At 37.9% G+C, this 16,569-nt stretch overlaps 1 protein-coding gene across 3 annotated transcripts; it reads left to right on the top strand.

Moving 5' to 3' along the window:
• The first annotated feature begins 83 nt into the window (after positions 1-83).
• eps8l3b (EPS8-like 3b) lies at positions 84-15,278 on the top strand. Of its 3 annotated transcripts, none has more exons than XM_051950070.1 (20): positions 84-243; positions 363-418; positions 1,743-1,837; positions 3,086-3,201; positions 3,289-3,353; positions 3,444-3,602; positions 5,486-5,635; positions 5,772-5,854; positions 5,936-6,069; positions 6,880-6,986; positions 7,128-7,260; positions 8,169-8,245; positions 8,382-8,456; positions 8,547-8,692; positions 10,285-10,468; positions 11,417-11,460; positions 11,550-11,643; positions 12,510-12,626; positions 14,193-14,281; positions 14,371-15,278. In XM_051950070.1, the coding sequence occupies exons 3-20, from the start codon at positions 1,803-1,805 to the stop codon at positions 14,633-14,635; spliced, it is 2,073 nt and encodes a 690-aa protein (XP_051806030.1). In that variant the 5' UTR covers positions 84-243; positions 363-418; positions 1,743-1,802; the 3' UTR covers positions 14,636-15,278. The 3 variants fall into 3 exon arrangements, with proteins under 3 accessions (XP_051806030.1, XP_051806028.1, XP_051806029.1); XM_051950069.1 differs by having other exon boundaries at positions 85-243; positions 8,382-8,692; positions 14,371-14,503; positions 14,594-15,278; XM_051950068.1 differs by having other exon boundaries at positions 8,382-8,692.
• Positions 15,279-16,569: the final 1,291 nt, after the last annotated feature.

Here is a 16,569-nt window from a genome sequence, read left to right as displayed (position 1 = left end):
GAAGGAGGAACTGAGAAGCACCTCTGAACCTTTGGACTCAGAATGAGCCACAGATCTGGCACGATACAGCAGGCCCACCCTCTGGATCCGTCACATCGTTGCACTTTGATCCTGGTGCTTTCAAGCGGAAGTAAAGGAAATTTTCTCGGTAAGGTGAGGGAAGGACAGATGCTTTCTGCTGTCGGAGGAGTTGGTGTTAAATCCTTCTGAAAAACGGCAATGACCGTGGAGCCGAGCTGAGAGGTAACTGGATACTGTGTGATTCTGTTAAAAATGCTGATCGGGGGGTTTAATTCAACAAATCTTTACTGGTGGCTGCGTTAACATCCTGTTTTGAAATGGAAATGTGTTTGCCCTCACAGAAAGCGGGTTGTTGTTGCCAGAAAAGCTCATCTTACGTCCTCGTACAGTCCAGGAGGTACGTGACTGGTTTAACACTTGATCTAAAATAAACTGTGGCGCTGCTGTGTGTGCTCAGAGCTGCTGCAGGTGTTTGTGTTTTAGATTTATGCCTCAACCAATCGATGCTTTAAAGCAGGACCGGCTCCACAGGTTCACTAATTACCCTGCTCTGTACAGACACAAGAAAAAGTCTTAAAGATAGTTTAAGTACTGAAAGCTTTTGTTGAATTAAACCTTGAATTTATTACAGTTCTGGTAACTGATTAACCGGGCAGTGCCTTTGTTTTGCTCTGTTATTGCCTCTGCCTGCTTTGAACCCTCATGTTGTCCTGTGGGTCAAATTGACCCGTTTTAAAGTTTGAAAATGTGGGAAAAAAAATAAAAAATTCACAGTGAAACTTCTGACGTCCACATTTTCGACATTTTTGGCAAAATTTTGAGCAGTTTTTGGTGGAAAAATAAAGAATGTTTCTTAAGAACATTCACAGAAGAAAAAAAAAAGAAAATCCAGCAAGTTTCGCTGGATTTTGGTTGTTCTTAACCCTCCTGCTGTCTTCCTTTATAGACACCAAAAAATATTGTTTCCTTGTCTGAATAAAATTCAAAAATTCAGCAAGAAAATTCCCCAAATTTCTGAAAATTTCTTTGATCCACCAAAAAAATGTTTAAAGATTTCTCAAAAATATTGAAAATGTGGACATCTGAAGTTTCACTGTGAAAGCATATATTTTTTTCCACATTTTCAAACTTTAAAACGACGACACGAGGGTTAAAAGAAAATATTAGAAGTTTTACTGATACAAATGTAATCAATTTAAATATTTTAAGGATTTTTTGGAAGATTTTACTCATTTTTTGAAAACATTTACAAGAATTTTCTTGCCAAATTTGGGGAATTTTTTAAAAAATTCTTTTTTCAGGGAAACTTTTAAGGAATTATTGGATTTTTTTCCTGAAGGTTTTGCAAATTTTTAGAAATTTGAGGAATTTTTTTTGCTGAATTTGTTTTTACATTTTTTTTTTTCAGACAAGGAAACGATGTTTTTTGGCAAATGAAGACAACAGGAGGGTCATATTCCACTTCAAAGCAACTCTCCAATCAGGAAAATTGTAAATGATAAAACTCGTAGAAGAATCACGACACACCAGACAACACAAAACTGTAGCAGTTAAACCCCTGAGGCTGAAACTAGGTTTTATTTTTTCAGAATGTGGAAATGTCCAATCTGGTTAGAAGAGATGTTTTGTGGGTTAACTGGAGAGAGAATCTACATGTCATCTGTTGTGTTGAGTAACGAATTGCGTCACTTGGTTAGCTTCAGAGACGTCATTTCTTCTAGGTTGAAACAACTTCAAAGTGATTCTGACCGGTCTGAAGAAAGAAGCAGTGTCGACTAAGGATGTATGGAAACAGTCCTTTCTCCTATTCCCCGAGGTCAGTAAAAGTATTTTTTAAATTAAAAATATGACTAATAGAAACAAACAGGACACATCTTTATGTCTCATTACCTACAAATCTCCTGATTAAGGTGGAACAAGAGCTAAACCAATTATAGCGGGCAGAAATTACAATAAAAGTACAAAAACAGCAACAAAACAAAACAAAGCTGACCCAGATGAACAAATCCACCACCGACTTAACAGCTTTGTTGTCTTCAAAAGGTTTCAGGGACCTGTTTAGAAGTTTTTATTCATTCCTCAGAGTGTTTTTTTTTTAGTCATAAACCTCCTGTGTCCTCATTTACAACACCAAAAAATATTGTTCCCTTTCTATTCAATTCAGTTCAGTTCAAAAAACGTTATTTGTCCCCAAGGGGCAATTAAAAGGGCATACAAGCAGCTTAAAAATGACAACCAAGCAAGACAACCAGTTACACACAAAAAGACAAACAACTTTAAAAAGAACGTTGTATTTTTGAAGTACTTTTATTTGTTCCTCACGTATGGGACAGTAAAGTACTCCTAAATACTGTGTTAAAAGAATGTGTGTGTTAAAATAAGAAAAAAAAGTCAGAAAAAAATTCAAAAACTCAGCAAAAATTTCCCAAAATTTACAAAAAAATTGCAAAATCTTCAGAAAGGAAAATTCCTTAAAAGTTTTCTTTAAAAGTTTTATCCCCCCCCCAAAAAAATAAACAAATTTTGCAAGATATAAAATTAAAAAAAATTTAATTGTAAATATTTTCAAAAAACAAATAATAATCTTTCAAAAAAAATTCCTAAAAGTATCTAAAGTGATTCCATATGTTAGTTAAAGTTGTAATATTTTCTTTAAGAAAAGGGTTTACCAAAAATGTGGAAAATGTGGAGGTTTTCACTGTGAAAATATATATTTTTTCCACATTTTCTAACTTTAAGATGACACAAGGGTTAATGTTCTCATATCGTACATAAAAAACTTCCCCACATGCTTCACCAGTCATGTATCCGTTTGGTTTAGCGCTCTGAGGACTATTGGTACGTCTTTACAACACCTGACATGCCAGTTTACACCCTTAAATGATAAAACAACACTGTTGCTTAGTCACTCTGCAGCTGATTGGAGTCTTGAACTGTGGATAGCTTATCTCCAGGTCGCTGTACTGGAAACTGTGACGATTTTATAACTCTGTAACATGCCCAAGCTGTTGACTCATGTACCCCACTTGCCCTGTTTGATGAGACACCTTTTATTGTTGTTCAGGGGTTTCTCACAGGAAGACTTCAACCTGCAGAGACGTACTTTCCATAACGATGACCTCAAGCCGTCTCCACTGCAGAGAAACGACATGTCCAGACCCAGTGGAAGGAATATATACAGTATGTTCACATTTTAAAAAAGACACCAGTGATTATATGCTAATTACTGTGAGAACAAAACATGTTCACAGCTGCTCTTTACATCAGTGCAGAGAAAAGAATATTCGGACAAGCTGAACAGACAATCCGACGGCTTTCACGTCAGAGTGGAGGTAAATCTACGCCAGCATGGAGACAAACACGTCAGTAACTGCACACCTTTCAGCTCTCCTCACCTGAAACCCTCCTGTCTGACTCCACAGCATCTGTTCACCTGTGAGCTGGACGGCAGAGACCTGAGGACAGAGAACGACTGCGTGGCCAAGCTCAAGAGGCTGGATGCCAAAGGCCGCCTGTGGCCTCAAGACATGATCATGGAGGTTCAGAGGGGATATCTTGTTCTCAGCGACATCGAAACCAAGGTTGGTGGAATTATTACCTGGCAAATTAGTGCCTAGAAGCTGCATTCTTCAGATAAAACTACACTGTGTGGGCAAAAGCAAAGTTCCATACCTGCTGTCTCGAGGTCAATATATAATTGAGGGACTTTTGAAGTCCATGGGATGTATCTTGCATACATTTTTATTAAAAGTAAAAAATAAAAGGTTTTATGTTCATTATGATCATGTCTTTACAAATTCCATCATTATTTGTTATAGAACAATCATCTATTAATAAAAAATGACTGGATATCACTAAAATGTCAACTAAATAACGGTCACAATTTAATAACAACCACCTTCTAATTAGATAAAAAATAATAAAATGAGCTGATTCAGAAATAGTTTTGCTTGTGTTCTTTTTATTAAGTTGAGATAATCATGACAGATATTTCTTTTTTGGCAATATATCACATTTTAGATGGAAAATAACAAATTGTATCTGTGTCCAAGAAATCACTTTCAGCTAAATTCCTCATCACAAAAACACCTCTCCAGGAAGTGTGTTAATTCCAGATCACATGACCTGCTCCACATGATGTCATTTCCTCCTGAAGAAAAGACTCCAAGGCTTTCTGAGTTATTTAATATAAAGTAGTGTGTGAGTCAAGTGTGAATTTCTTCATAAATAACTTTCCGTTTCAGTTTTACTCAATTATACATATAATATGTAGAAGAATCTTTCGCTAAATATGCCATGTGGTGTTTGGTTATAGACGGCCATGTTGACTTTAGGAATGAAAACAGCAAAAATATCGACTATGATACAAAAAGTCCCACAATTATATATTGACCCCAAAGCTTTTCAGTTCAACCTAGTGTTCTGGTTCAATTCTAAGGTGTTGGATGGATTTGAAGTGAAGGTTTTATCGAGTTCTTGAACAAACAACAACATAAACGTAGTAAGGTTCTTGTAGAAACTCGAAGGATCTTGCTGCAAATTCAGAAACACACTACTGATTAAAGGCTGACAAGAAGAGCCAAAAGTACACACCAGAAGGATAATCAGTTAGCGAAACTGCACAATAGTAACTGCTTTAACTGAAATTTAACATAGCCTAAAATGACTGTAGATCTTAAAAGAAAATTCTGCATAATTATGTGTACTTACGAAAAATATGAGATACTCCAAAAGTATAGGTATAAGCACACTGGAAAAAATGCCCCTCTCATAACAAGAAAAAAACACATTTTAAGGAACTTTTACCTTGAAATAAGTGAAAAAATCTGCCAATAGAACAAGTGAAAAATGGCTTGGTAAGATTTCTAAAAATAAGATATGATATTTAGAATGTTGAGATCTTAAAATTAGCTGGGAAAACCTATATTAAGCTGTATTTTACCAGGATTGTCAAGCTTAGTGTCTTAGTGTCTTAAAATAAGCCAGAAATGCTACAAAATTAGCAGTTTTTCATTCAAAAGTAGATTTTTGCTTTCACATAATCTCCTAATTTGAAATGTATTAAACTTTTTTTGTGTTTTCTTGTAAATTCAACTCAAAACAAGATAATTTCATGATTCTTTGACTGAACATGATATTTAAAATGCATTGTCTAAAAACAAGTCCCTCCATCTTGTTAAAATGTCTCTTGTTAAGTGAATTTATCTTAAATCAAGTGGGATACAACATTTGGACTAAAAATAATACAAATAGACTTGGTAAGATTTTGAGTTTTTGCAGTGTATTATATATAAGATATGAGCCGTTTTCTAAGTCAACCAACCATCAAGATGGAGATAAGCACTAAGAGTGTGACAATACAACATATTAGATGTTTGGCTTGACTTTAATGTTCAGACAGTATAGACTATTAGCTGTGTATTCTCTTAGGTTAACTTGTGTTTGATCAATCTTTATTGTACAGACGGAGCTGGATTCGATGAGTTTGAGTTCCATCACACAAACCAAAGCCGTGTTGGAAAGCTGCGCCTACGACTCCGTGCTGACATTAACTGTTCAGGAACACAGCAAACGCAACCGTCAGGTCTTCTTGTTCCAGTGTGAGGAAACCGGGGTGAGTCACATTTCACAAGAACCACCGCTGAGCTCCTGAGCTTTACTTGGACCTCCAGAGAAGGGAGGATGTTTGTAGTCCTCATCACAGCAGCATAGATGGAGGCAGCTGATTAAAGCCAGGTTTGTTTTACCAGGCACAGGACATAAAGAGTGATCTGGACAAGATGATCAGAAACGGTGGAAGTGATGATGTGGAACCAAGCAGAGAGGACATCAGGTATGGTGTTAGAATACAAACAGAGATCAAATCACATCCGCAGCAAAGCAGACAAGTCTAGAAATCTGTTCATGTTTTCAGGAGTCATCTCGAAAATATCATCGGTCAACGTGCTTCAGGAAACTTCCGGATCCCTAATCCCCGTCCTGTTGAGCAATCACCGCCCCCGTCACCACTGAACCATCCACCCCCACTGTGGGGCAACAGAGAGCCAGGTATAAGACCTGCGGAAGGTCTTCATCCCCTCTTGGAAGTTTTCGTCATTTATTGCTCTTCAACGTTGAATCATTAACAATTTAAGTAGATTTTTCTGATAAGAATTTATGAGACAGTCAATTAAAAATAAAAAACATAAAACAAGTGACGAGTGAAGCATGAATACTCATTCTCTTAAGGCCAGTTTTTAGTGGCTTTAGTTTACTGGCTGCAGTTACAGCACTGAGCCTGTGTGGAAAGATTTCACGTCTTTTTTTTTTTTTTTACCCCATTCTTCTTTACAAAACTGCCCAAGCTCTGTCAGGATGTGTGGGGATTATGAGTTCTATCTATCTATCTATCTATCTATCTATCTATCTATCTATCTATCTATCTATCTATCTATCTATCTATCTATCTATCTATCCATCCATCCATCTGTCTATCTATCAAATCAGTTTTCACTTAGACATGAAAGAGTTTTTTGTTATTTTTTTAATTCCCCCCCCCCTCACACACACACACACACACACACACACACACACACATTAAATCGGCAATGATTCAGTGTTGAATTGAAATAAAAAAGGAAAACTTTCAAGGAGGGGATGCTTTTTTTATAGGTCCTTTACGTTGAAAATATTTTTAAATAATCCAAATAAATATCTTACATAATCATGCTTATCTACAACTGATTGGCACATTTTTAATTTCCTCAAAAAAACAAACAAAACGGACGTGTTCTCAGCAGTTAAGCTATAAACTCTCTCTAGTGTGTTTTACAGTGTGTCCACATCCTGTTTGATTTGTTTCCTCTTTATTCCAATCAGTAAATACGCCTCCACCAGGGATCTACAGCTCACCAGAGGAAACATTTTACCCTCCTGATCGTCATGACCTTCAGATGCATGAGAAGGCTGAAACAGAAAGGAAAACGGTCAGTGCTGCGATAGTTAGCAAATTAAATCAACTGACAATAAATCAAAACTGTCTAATTATGAGTCATCTCAAGGGAAACCTGTTCGTACATGTTTTTGATTCACACAGTTTCACTTCATTCGTCTATTTCTCGCCACAGGAGATTCTAAACCATGTTTTAGATGACTTGGATATCTTCATCAACAAACTGTTGGCTGTGTTGAACGCACCGCCACCGCAAGAAGACAAGAAAAAGAAAAAAGGAAGAGACAAGAAGAACTTAAAGAATTCTGGTAATGTCCTTGACTAATTTGTCTTCTCACAGACACTGCAAAAACTCAAAATCTTACCAAGTCTGTTTGTCTTATTTTTAGTCAAAATGTCTCATCCCATTTGATTTAAAATAAATTCACTCAACAAGTGACATTTCAGCAAGATGGAGGGACTTGTTTTAGGACAACGCATCTTAAATGTCTTGTTAAGTCAAACAATCTTGAAATTATCTTGTTTTAACCCTCGTGTCGTCCTGCGGGTCAGATTGACCCTTTTTAAAGTTTAAAAATGTGGGGAAAATATATATATATTTTCGCAGTGAAAACTTCCACATTTTAAAACTTTTTTGCGATATTTTTTAACATTTTTTGGTGGAAAAAAAAGAAATGTTCTTAAAGAAAATACTAGAAGTTTTACTGATATATGTGTAATCACTTTAGATATTTTTAGGATTTTTTGAAGATTTTTATTCATTGTTTAAAAAATATTTACAATTTTTAGATTTTTTATTTTTTAATTTTGTTTCTTGCCAAATTTGGGGATTTCTTTTAAATAAAACTTTTAAGGGAAACTTTTCTTCCTGAAGATTTTGCAAATTTTTATAAATTTGGGGATTTTTTGCTGAATTTTTAGATTTTTTTCAGACAAAGGAGCAATATTTTTTGGTGCCATAAATGAAGAAAACAGGAGCTTAAAATAAATTTTCCCAGACAATTTTCGGATCTCAAGATTCTTATTTTTCAAGAAATCTTACCCAACCATTTTTCACTTGTTCTACTGGCAGATTTTTTTTCTCACTTATTTCAAGGTAAAAATTTCTTTGAAATCAGTTTTTTTTCTTGTTTTGAGGGGGGCTTTTTTCCAGTGTAATTCTAAAAGTAACGTCTGTTATAGATGTGTGTTGAGTGTTTAACTTCATCTCCTGCAGCACCAGGTCCCATTCTGCCGCCTATAGAGGAATATATCTTCTGTCTTCAGAAAGTCAAATATGGATTCAATCTTCTGGTAAATACTTGCTCGGTTAACTGTTCCCACAGATTTTATGCTGACCCAAGTGGTTTTGTAAAGAGTTTGACCGAAGCTGGAATGTTTTATTGTAGCCAGAAAAGCATTGGACTGAAACCTCTTCATTATATCACAGGGCCAGCTGGATGGGATGCTGAAAACCACCAGTGCTGGTGATTACGTCCACATCTTCTTCAACTGTTTAAACCTGGTACGCTTTCCTTTGTCCATGTTTAAGGCCCTTGTTGTTCTCTGTCATTTAATCTCTGCTCTACTGAGCCTCTGTGCCACATTTCCACAGATAGTTCGTCCATATCCCGAAGAAGTTCCTCCCACTGTGCTGTCTCCCCTGCTGACCGAGGAGGCCGTGGGGCTCATCAACCAGGTGGTGAGCCCCGAGGAGGACCAGCTGTGGAGGTTTCTGGGAGAATGTTGGAACATCTCCAGGTAGGGCAGCTTTTTTTAGGCGTCTGACGCATACACGAGTCTTTTCAGAAAGTTCGTGACCCTCTCATAAATGGTCCTCTGACTGTAAGAGCACCTACACTGGCCCTGTCACGCCCTGACTCGGGGTGTAGTGCGTCTGTTTGCTGTGTTTGTGACATAAGGAACAAATGTTAGATAGTTGTGATGGTAAATTCTAAATGTTTGGCAACAAAAAACACTGTAATTTGGACACCCTCGATCAGTTAAGCCTTCTGTTGTCTTTACTTTTTTTACTTTACTTTACTTTTTCCACATTTTCAAACTTTAAAACGGGTCAATTTTGACCTGCAGAACGACACAAGGGTTAATAGTACACTGTACTGCCAAAACACCACATATATATATGATTAAACATCAGCTAAAGGGGTTTTCCACAAACCTGGTAACCCAAAGGCCTTTCTTAAGAGCTGCTAACTGATCAGTACAGAATTAGTGAATGGCTTACGTAGCATTCAAAGAGAGGAAACGTCAGTCCGTTGAATGTTAAACTACTTGCCTGCCTCTGTCAGAAGATAAAACAATCTAAAATCAGAAAGTTACAGCCAAGCAACCAGTGGAGAGTCTTTTTTTTTGGCTTTATTGGAGAGGCTGGTAGAGAGGCAGACAGGAAAGTAGGGAGAAGAATCTGGGGAAGATTTCCAGCAAAGGGCCGTGAGCTGGAATCAGACCCAGGCTGTTGGGTCGGGGATTATAGCCCCCGTTCACAGGTTGCTCCTTCAGCCAGTTGGGCGCCGAGAGACTTCATTTTGACTCGCTGTCAAACCACAACTTGTCTTTTTTTTAACCCTTTGTTTACATGTTGGTCAGTGAGCTTCAGAGCTGCTCGTAGATAGATTCATTTAACCTTTGGACAGCTGTAGGATTGTGTTTTCTTCTTATTTTCTGTCTTTATCTTCTCAGTCTGCTGGCTGTAACTTTATATTTACTACACCTTATAGTGCATGTGCAATGAAAGCATGTTGAGAATAATTTATTTCATGTCTTTATTGAGATATCTTCATTGGTCCAGAGTAAATGTTTGCAGTGTAGCTAATAAAGGAAAAAGACACATGAGTGTATAGCTAATATGGGCACTTTATTATAGTCTATTTATCACAAATCATGTTGTTATCTCAGTAATGACCCCTGTTACCTTACATCAGGGCTGTCAAACATGTGGCCCGTGGGACAAAACTGGCCGGCCACAGAGTCCAATCCGGCCCGACTTGTAAAGCGTAAAAATCACAGAGAAGACATTAACAGAATTGCAGATTGTAAATTAGAAATTTATCAATTTAAAATAATTTCTACACACTTTATTCTGCTGCTCAGTTCTCACACAAAATACGTTGCCTTTTATCCCAGGTCTGGCAAAGAAATTCTGCTACGAAAAAAGTTCCTCTTCTGAAACATAATTAGTTTTTCATGGTCATCCAACCAAAAGAAACCAAAATAAACAGAGGACATCTTCTCGAAAAGTACCTCCCCGACAGTACAACATAACATGAATACTATAATTCGATATCTTTTTTTCTGTTAGTTGGCTGACAGATTCCTGGTCTCTTCCCTCACAGGTCTCAATGGACCGGTCCTCATGTCCCTCCTTACATCCCAGAGTTCTACGATGGCTGGCAGCCACCTGCCCCCAATTACTTTCCTCCTTCAGTTGCTTCTCAGAGCCGTTCGTTCAGCAGAAGCAACAGCCAGCGCTTCCCGCCTCCCCCTCAAGACTTCCCTGATGGCCCGCCTCCAAACAGGGTATTCATTAAATAAAGTGTCTAATGATGTCGTCTCAGCAGCTTTAACCCTCCTGTTGTCTTCATTTACAGACACCAAAAAATATTGTTTCCTTGACTGAAAAGAATACAAAAAATTCAGCAAAAAAATCCCCCAAATTTCTAAAAAATTTCCCAAACCTTCAGGAATTCCAATAATTCCTTAAAAGTTTCCCTTAAATTTTTAAAAAAAAATCCCTCAAATTTGGCAACAATATTCTTGTAAATAATTTCAAAAAATTAGTAAAAATCTCCCCCCCAAAATTCTAGAATATCTAAAGTGATTCCATACTGTATATATCAGTAAAACTTGCAATATTTTCTTAAGAACATTCACAAAAAATCAACCAAAATCCAGCGAAATTCGCTGGATTTTGGTTGATTTTTTTGTGAAAATTCTAAAGAAACATTTTTAGCATTTCTTTTTTCCACCAAAAAATGTTCAAAGATTTCCCAAAAATGCTGAAAATGTGGACATCCGAAGCTTCACTGTGAATTTTTTTTTCTCTACATTTTCAAACTTTAAAACGGGTCAATTTTGACTCGCAGGACGACACGAGGGTTTGGCTGTTTAGGACTGTTTACAGAGATATTACGTACCTGTCGAGGCTGCACATCCAGCTGTCACTTCGTTAGTGTTTTCATATGGCACATTACAGCGCCAATGATCGAGTCCTGTTGTTTTCACACCGCAGTAACAATTAGCCATTAGCTGATGTTGACAGCAGCTGAAATTATATTACCAGCACTGAAAGGGATTGACAGTTTTCCTAAGTGGCGTTCACAGTTATGATCACAGCTACCATCTAGCAATCAGCACCTCTCAATATGACAGTTTTCAAAGCAACAGGGGGAAGAAAAATAGTTCCAGTGAGGCTGCTAACAGGGTTTTATTCATTTTCACCACCATGTATTTTTATGCCTTTTACAGCACGCGGCCAACGATTCGTGGAGTCCCTCACCGCCTCCAGCATAGTGAGCATTTTTCCACAGCAGCAAACACCGCCTCGTGGTCCCATTCAGGGCTGACATGTCTTTAAAGCGTTTCTCTGCTTTGTTTTCAGCCGCTCCGAGCCAACCCAGTTCATGCGCGTTATTTACAACTTCTCGGCCAAGAACAGCCAGGAGCTGAGCATTATCAAGGACGAGGTGGTGCAGGTGAGAGGACAAAGGTGTTGTGGTTTCATTTCTGTTTGCAACGTCCAACAAAGTGCCAAGATTGTTTGTAGTTGTAAGTAAAAGTCACAGTGAGCACTGGAAGATCTTAAATGTCAACCAGGTTTAAGGGACTTGTCACATCAGTAAAATGTGGTAAGTTAGAACAACCGGTCCAGACTGGCTTTGGGGTCGGATTTGGATTTCAACAGCGACCACCACTAATAGAAGCCGTCCCAGAATTGTTTCCAGACGTTGCCTGAAGTCCACTTGGCTTCAGTCATTTGCTTGCTCTTGTACAGAGTGAACTTTGATCAGCAAATCGAAGAAAGAAAAATAAGTTCCAAATGTGGTCACATCCATTTGAAGCAGCATTAGATCCTACTAATCCTGTGTGTCACGATGTGGACTGCTGTTACAAATAAAAGCTATTTAGAGCTGCTTATCATGAGATAAGAGTTAAAATTCTAAATGTTGTGATATATTGCCACTTTTAAAAAAGGTTTACTTCTTTTCTGCAAAGACAACAGTTGGATCTGATGTTCCATTTATCAGAGTTTCTTTAACATCCAACACTTTAAAGCTACACTTTATGTGCAATTTAAGCAATGCATGTAAACTTTTAACTGACAATAGAGTGCTGCAATTATTCAGTGATACAAAACAAATCTTGCTTCTGAAATGCTTCCAGCGGAAACTAGAACCTAATCAGACATTAACTAATATCCAGGCCTAATGACATCCTAAATGTTCACGCTACATTAGTTCTGAGAGGCTTTTTCCACTTAAATCTAATATTCACCACGGTCACAGTCACAGCTGTCTTTACTGTCACTATTAGCGTTCCTGAGAGGTTTTTCCTTTTACAGGTGATCAGCAAATCGAGGCGATGGTGGCTCGTTCGTAACACACAAGGCCAAGAAGGCAACGTTCCTCAGAATGTTTTGGAGCCGATGGATGGCAGAGAACCCATGGGAGATCTACCGGTGAGTCACTCTGCTGAGTAACCTCGCAGATTTCACACCTCTTGTCAGAAATTTGAATCTGGTGTTTGTACAAGCAGGCCATTTTCTCTGTGTTTTCACACATATGATGAAGTATACAATCATAGAAGGTTAAATAAAATGACTAATTATTAAGGAGACTTAAAAACTGTAAAAAAAAAAAAAAAAAAAGTAAAAAAAAAAGTTTGGAGTCACTTAGAAATGTCCTTATTTTTGAAAGAAATTTTTTTTTTTTCAGTGAAGATAACATGAAGTGAATCAGAGATACAGTCTAGTCATTGTTAATGTGGTAAATGACTATTCCAGCTGGAAGCGGCTGATTTTTAATGGAATACCTCCATAGGGGTACAGAGGAACATTTCCAGCAACCATCACTCCTGTGTTCTAATGCTACATTGTGTTAGCTAATGGTGTTGAAATTGATGATTAGTGCAGTTTTGTTAGCACATGAATAAAAATGTGAGTTTTTATGGAAAACATGAAATGGCCTAAGTGACCCCAAACTTTGAAACAGCAGTGAATGTATCTAAGAAAAGACCACATGGGTCAATATGTGAAGTCTGACAAGAAGTTTTAATAAGGAAGTTCTGTGAGATCTCCATGCATCACTGGTGGGAGCCATTCTGCCATTTTCAACATTCAGATCACAAGATGTACCGAAAACAAAGATTCTATTTGGTTTGAATGCAAATGAAAAGAACACAAAGATGATCGAACACAATGTGACGATGCAGCTCAGAACAGGAAGTGAGAATCAGGTGATTATCAGACTTTGGGGGGACCTATAACACACCTTGAGCAGTGTAAATAATCTGATTTAACCTTCGTGTTGTCCTGGGTGTCAAATTGACCTGTTTTAAAGTTTGAAATGTGGGGAAAAAAACAATACTTTCACAGTGAAACTTCTGATGTCCACATTTTCAACATTTGTGGGAAATTTTTATAATTTTTTGGTGGAAAAAGAGAAATGTTAAAAAAATTTTTAAGAACATTCACAAAAAAAATCAACCAAAATCCAGAAAATTTTGCTGGATTTTGGTTGATTTTTTGGTGAATGTTCTTAAAGAAAATATAAGAAGTCTTACTGATATATATGTAACCACTTTAGATATTTTTAGGATTTTTTGGGGAGATTTTTACTCATTTTTTGAAAACATTTGCAAGAATTTTCTTGCCAAATTTGAGGGATTTAAAAAAAAATACAACTTTTGAGGGAAACTTTGAAGGAATTATTGGAATTTTGCAAATTTTCCGAAATCTGGGGAATTTTTTTTTTTGGCTGAATTTTTTTCACACAACCAAACAGCATTTTTTGGTGCCCGTAAGTGAGGACAACGGGAGGGTTAAGTTGATGCTTTCTGCAACAACTTCATTTGACAGATAAGCCAAAGCAGGCGACCATGTGTGTTGTAGAAAAAAATTACAAGTGGACTGAAGATCACTGACTCTGTTCCCGTTTTCTCAAATGTGTTCTGATTCTTTGGTGTTGTAGTTGTGGAATGTGGTACTTAGATCAGAAACTCATCACACCTTTACACTCCCTCACAGCGGGACAATCGCGGCGCCGTGACTCTGGACATGGCCTCCTCGCCTGCAGAGGTCAGAGCCTGGCTGGAGTCCAAAGGTTTCTCCAGAATGTGAGTGGCACTTCATGATGTTTGCACTTTAAATACAACTTGTACTGCATGGATTAAGATGGATTTTCTTTGTTTCATGCCTTCGACAGCACTGTGAGCAGCCTCGGTGTGCTGTCAGGAAGACTTCTTTTGGAAATGACTAGAGATCAAATCAAGGCTGTGTGTCCAGAAGAAGGAGCAAAGGTCTTCTTCCAGCTTCAGGGCGTCAGGGCATCAGTGGCGGTAAGTAATCAGTCCTATGATGATGATGATGATGATATGAACACACACCCAGCTGCAGCCATGACTAATATTTCCTCCTGTTCTCTGCAGCTGGCCAGTGAACCACCGCGCATGTACAACGGACGCTACTAACGACAACTCCAGTTCTCCAGATTCTTTTCTCTTGAATTTTCGTCCACGGATCAACATTCACAGTGTCAACATTAATCCTACTTTCAGAAAGAATTGAACGACATCAAATGCCGATTACTTTGTTTCAGGAAAAATACTTTTAGAGTGAGACTTCTACATGTATAATTTGAAAACTGATGTAATTATAGTGCAATTAATTTTACTCATAAATAATCTGTATAGTTATTACTCTGCCAAGAAATGGCAGAGTTATGTGACGATCAGTGTACGTTTATCTGTGAATCTGTCTGTTTATATATTTAATCTGTCTGTCTGTCTGTCTGTCTGTCTGTCTGTGTGAAACATTACTCAAAAACAGACTAACAGATTTGGATGAAATGTTCCGGGGAAGTCAGAAATGCTACAAGGACCACCTCATTAAATTTTCACAGTGATGCAGCTTATAGTGTGGGTCCACGGCTTTGTTAAGGATTTCCCTTTGTGAGATATAGCTGTCGGCATGGCGTCGCTGTAACCATGACAACAAGTAAACACTGTGTCAGTTACCTGCTGACGATCACATGATTGTGATCCTACTACAAAATGAACGTGATGTATCAGTTGGAAATGATATAAGGAACAAATTATTAAAATGTGGAGTGTTTGTGTGTCCCATTAATTCCTGCCAACCGCAACATATTTAGATCAAGCGATATTTAGGGAAACTCATTAACAGGACTGCACTAAAGACACCAGTTTCATTCTAGCTCAAGGCATTTTACTGCAGGTTTTCCCTGCTTTCCTGCTTTCTTCTCTACTTACCCTCATAGTATGTCGTCCTAAATGTGGAAAAAAAAAAACGTAAAAGTTTAGTATGTTGACAAAATGTGTAAAGCACGTCATAGTTTAGTATGTCGTCAGAAATGTGACCAAAAACGTCATAGTTTAGTATGTCGTCCCAAATGTGACCAAAAATGTCATAGTTTAGTATGTCGTCAGTAAAGTGACGAAAAACGTCATAGTTTAGTATATCGTTCAAAATGTTATCAAAAACATCATAGTTTAGTATGTCATCCAAAATGTGGAAAAAAACATCACTGTTTAGTATGTCTTCCCAAATGTGACCGAAAATGTCATAATTTAGCATGTTGTCCAAAATGTGACCAAAAACATCATAGTTTAATTTGTCGTCAGAAATGTGACCAAAAACGTCATAGTTTTAGCCTAACCGCGCTAGACAACCCACGGCAACGAATTTAATTCTCTGTCAGGGTGGGTCTAGTTACCCTCCATAAGGCTCGAGGCTGGATTCTCCTAAAATTGGCCGGACCAATCATCATGAAGTGTAGAGTCAGACGGCGGGCGTAACTAAGTGACAGAGGCGTGACGATTCTGATAGAAACAACCGGCGCACAATAAACAGTTATCTTTGGACTCGGCTTTGGCCACAGCCCTTAAAGACTTGAAGCTAAAATTCAACTTGAAAGATAAACAAAGGACGGCACTTAAGTGTTTCATTGAGAAGAAAGACGTATTTGGACTTATGCCGACGGGATATGGCAAATCCTTAATATACCAGTTGGCTCCACGGCTCCGCTGGATGGGAAGCTAATGGGACTTAGCCACAATCCGCTGGTGCTCTCGGAACTACGTCAGACTATTCGTTGCGTTGATTGGTTGTATAACTACCCAATTGCTGCAGAGGGATTTGATAGACAACCTTTTAGCCTGCCTCCCTCCCTGTCGAGCTTCCCGAGACCCTTGTGCCGTCAGAAACATGGGTGTAGCATGGCTAGGCTATCATAGTTTGGTATGTCGTCCAAAATGTGGAAAAAAACATCACTGTTGAGTATGTCTTCCCAAATGTGACCGAAAACGTCGTAGTTTAGTATATCGTCCAAAATGTTACGAAAAACATCATAGTTTAGTATGTCGTCCAAAATGTGACCAAAAAT

The sequence above is a fragment of the Acanthochromis polyacanthus genome, chromosome 6 (genome assembly GCF_021347895.1).
Source record: "Acanthochromis polyacanthus isolate Apoly-LR-REF ecotype Palm Island chromosome 6, KAUST_Apoly_ChrSc, whole genome shotgun sequence".
In the NCBI taxonomy this organism is placed as follows: Eukaryota; Metazoa; Chordata; class Actinopteri; family Pomacentridae; genus Acanthochromis; species Acanthochromis polyacanthus.
This window is presented reverse-complemented; position numbering and strand designations above follow the sequence as displayed.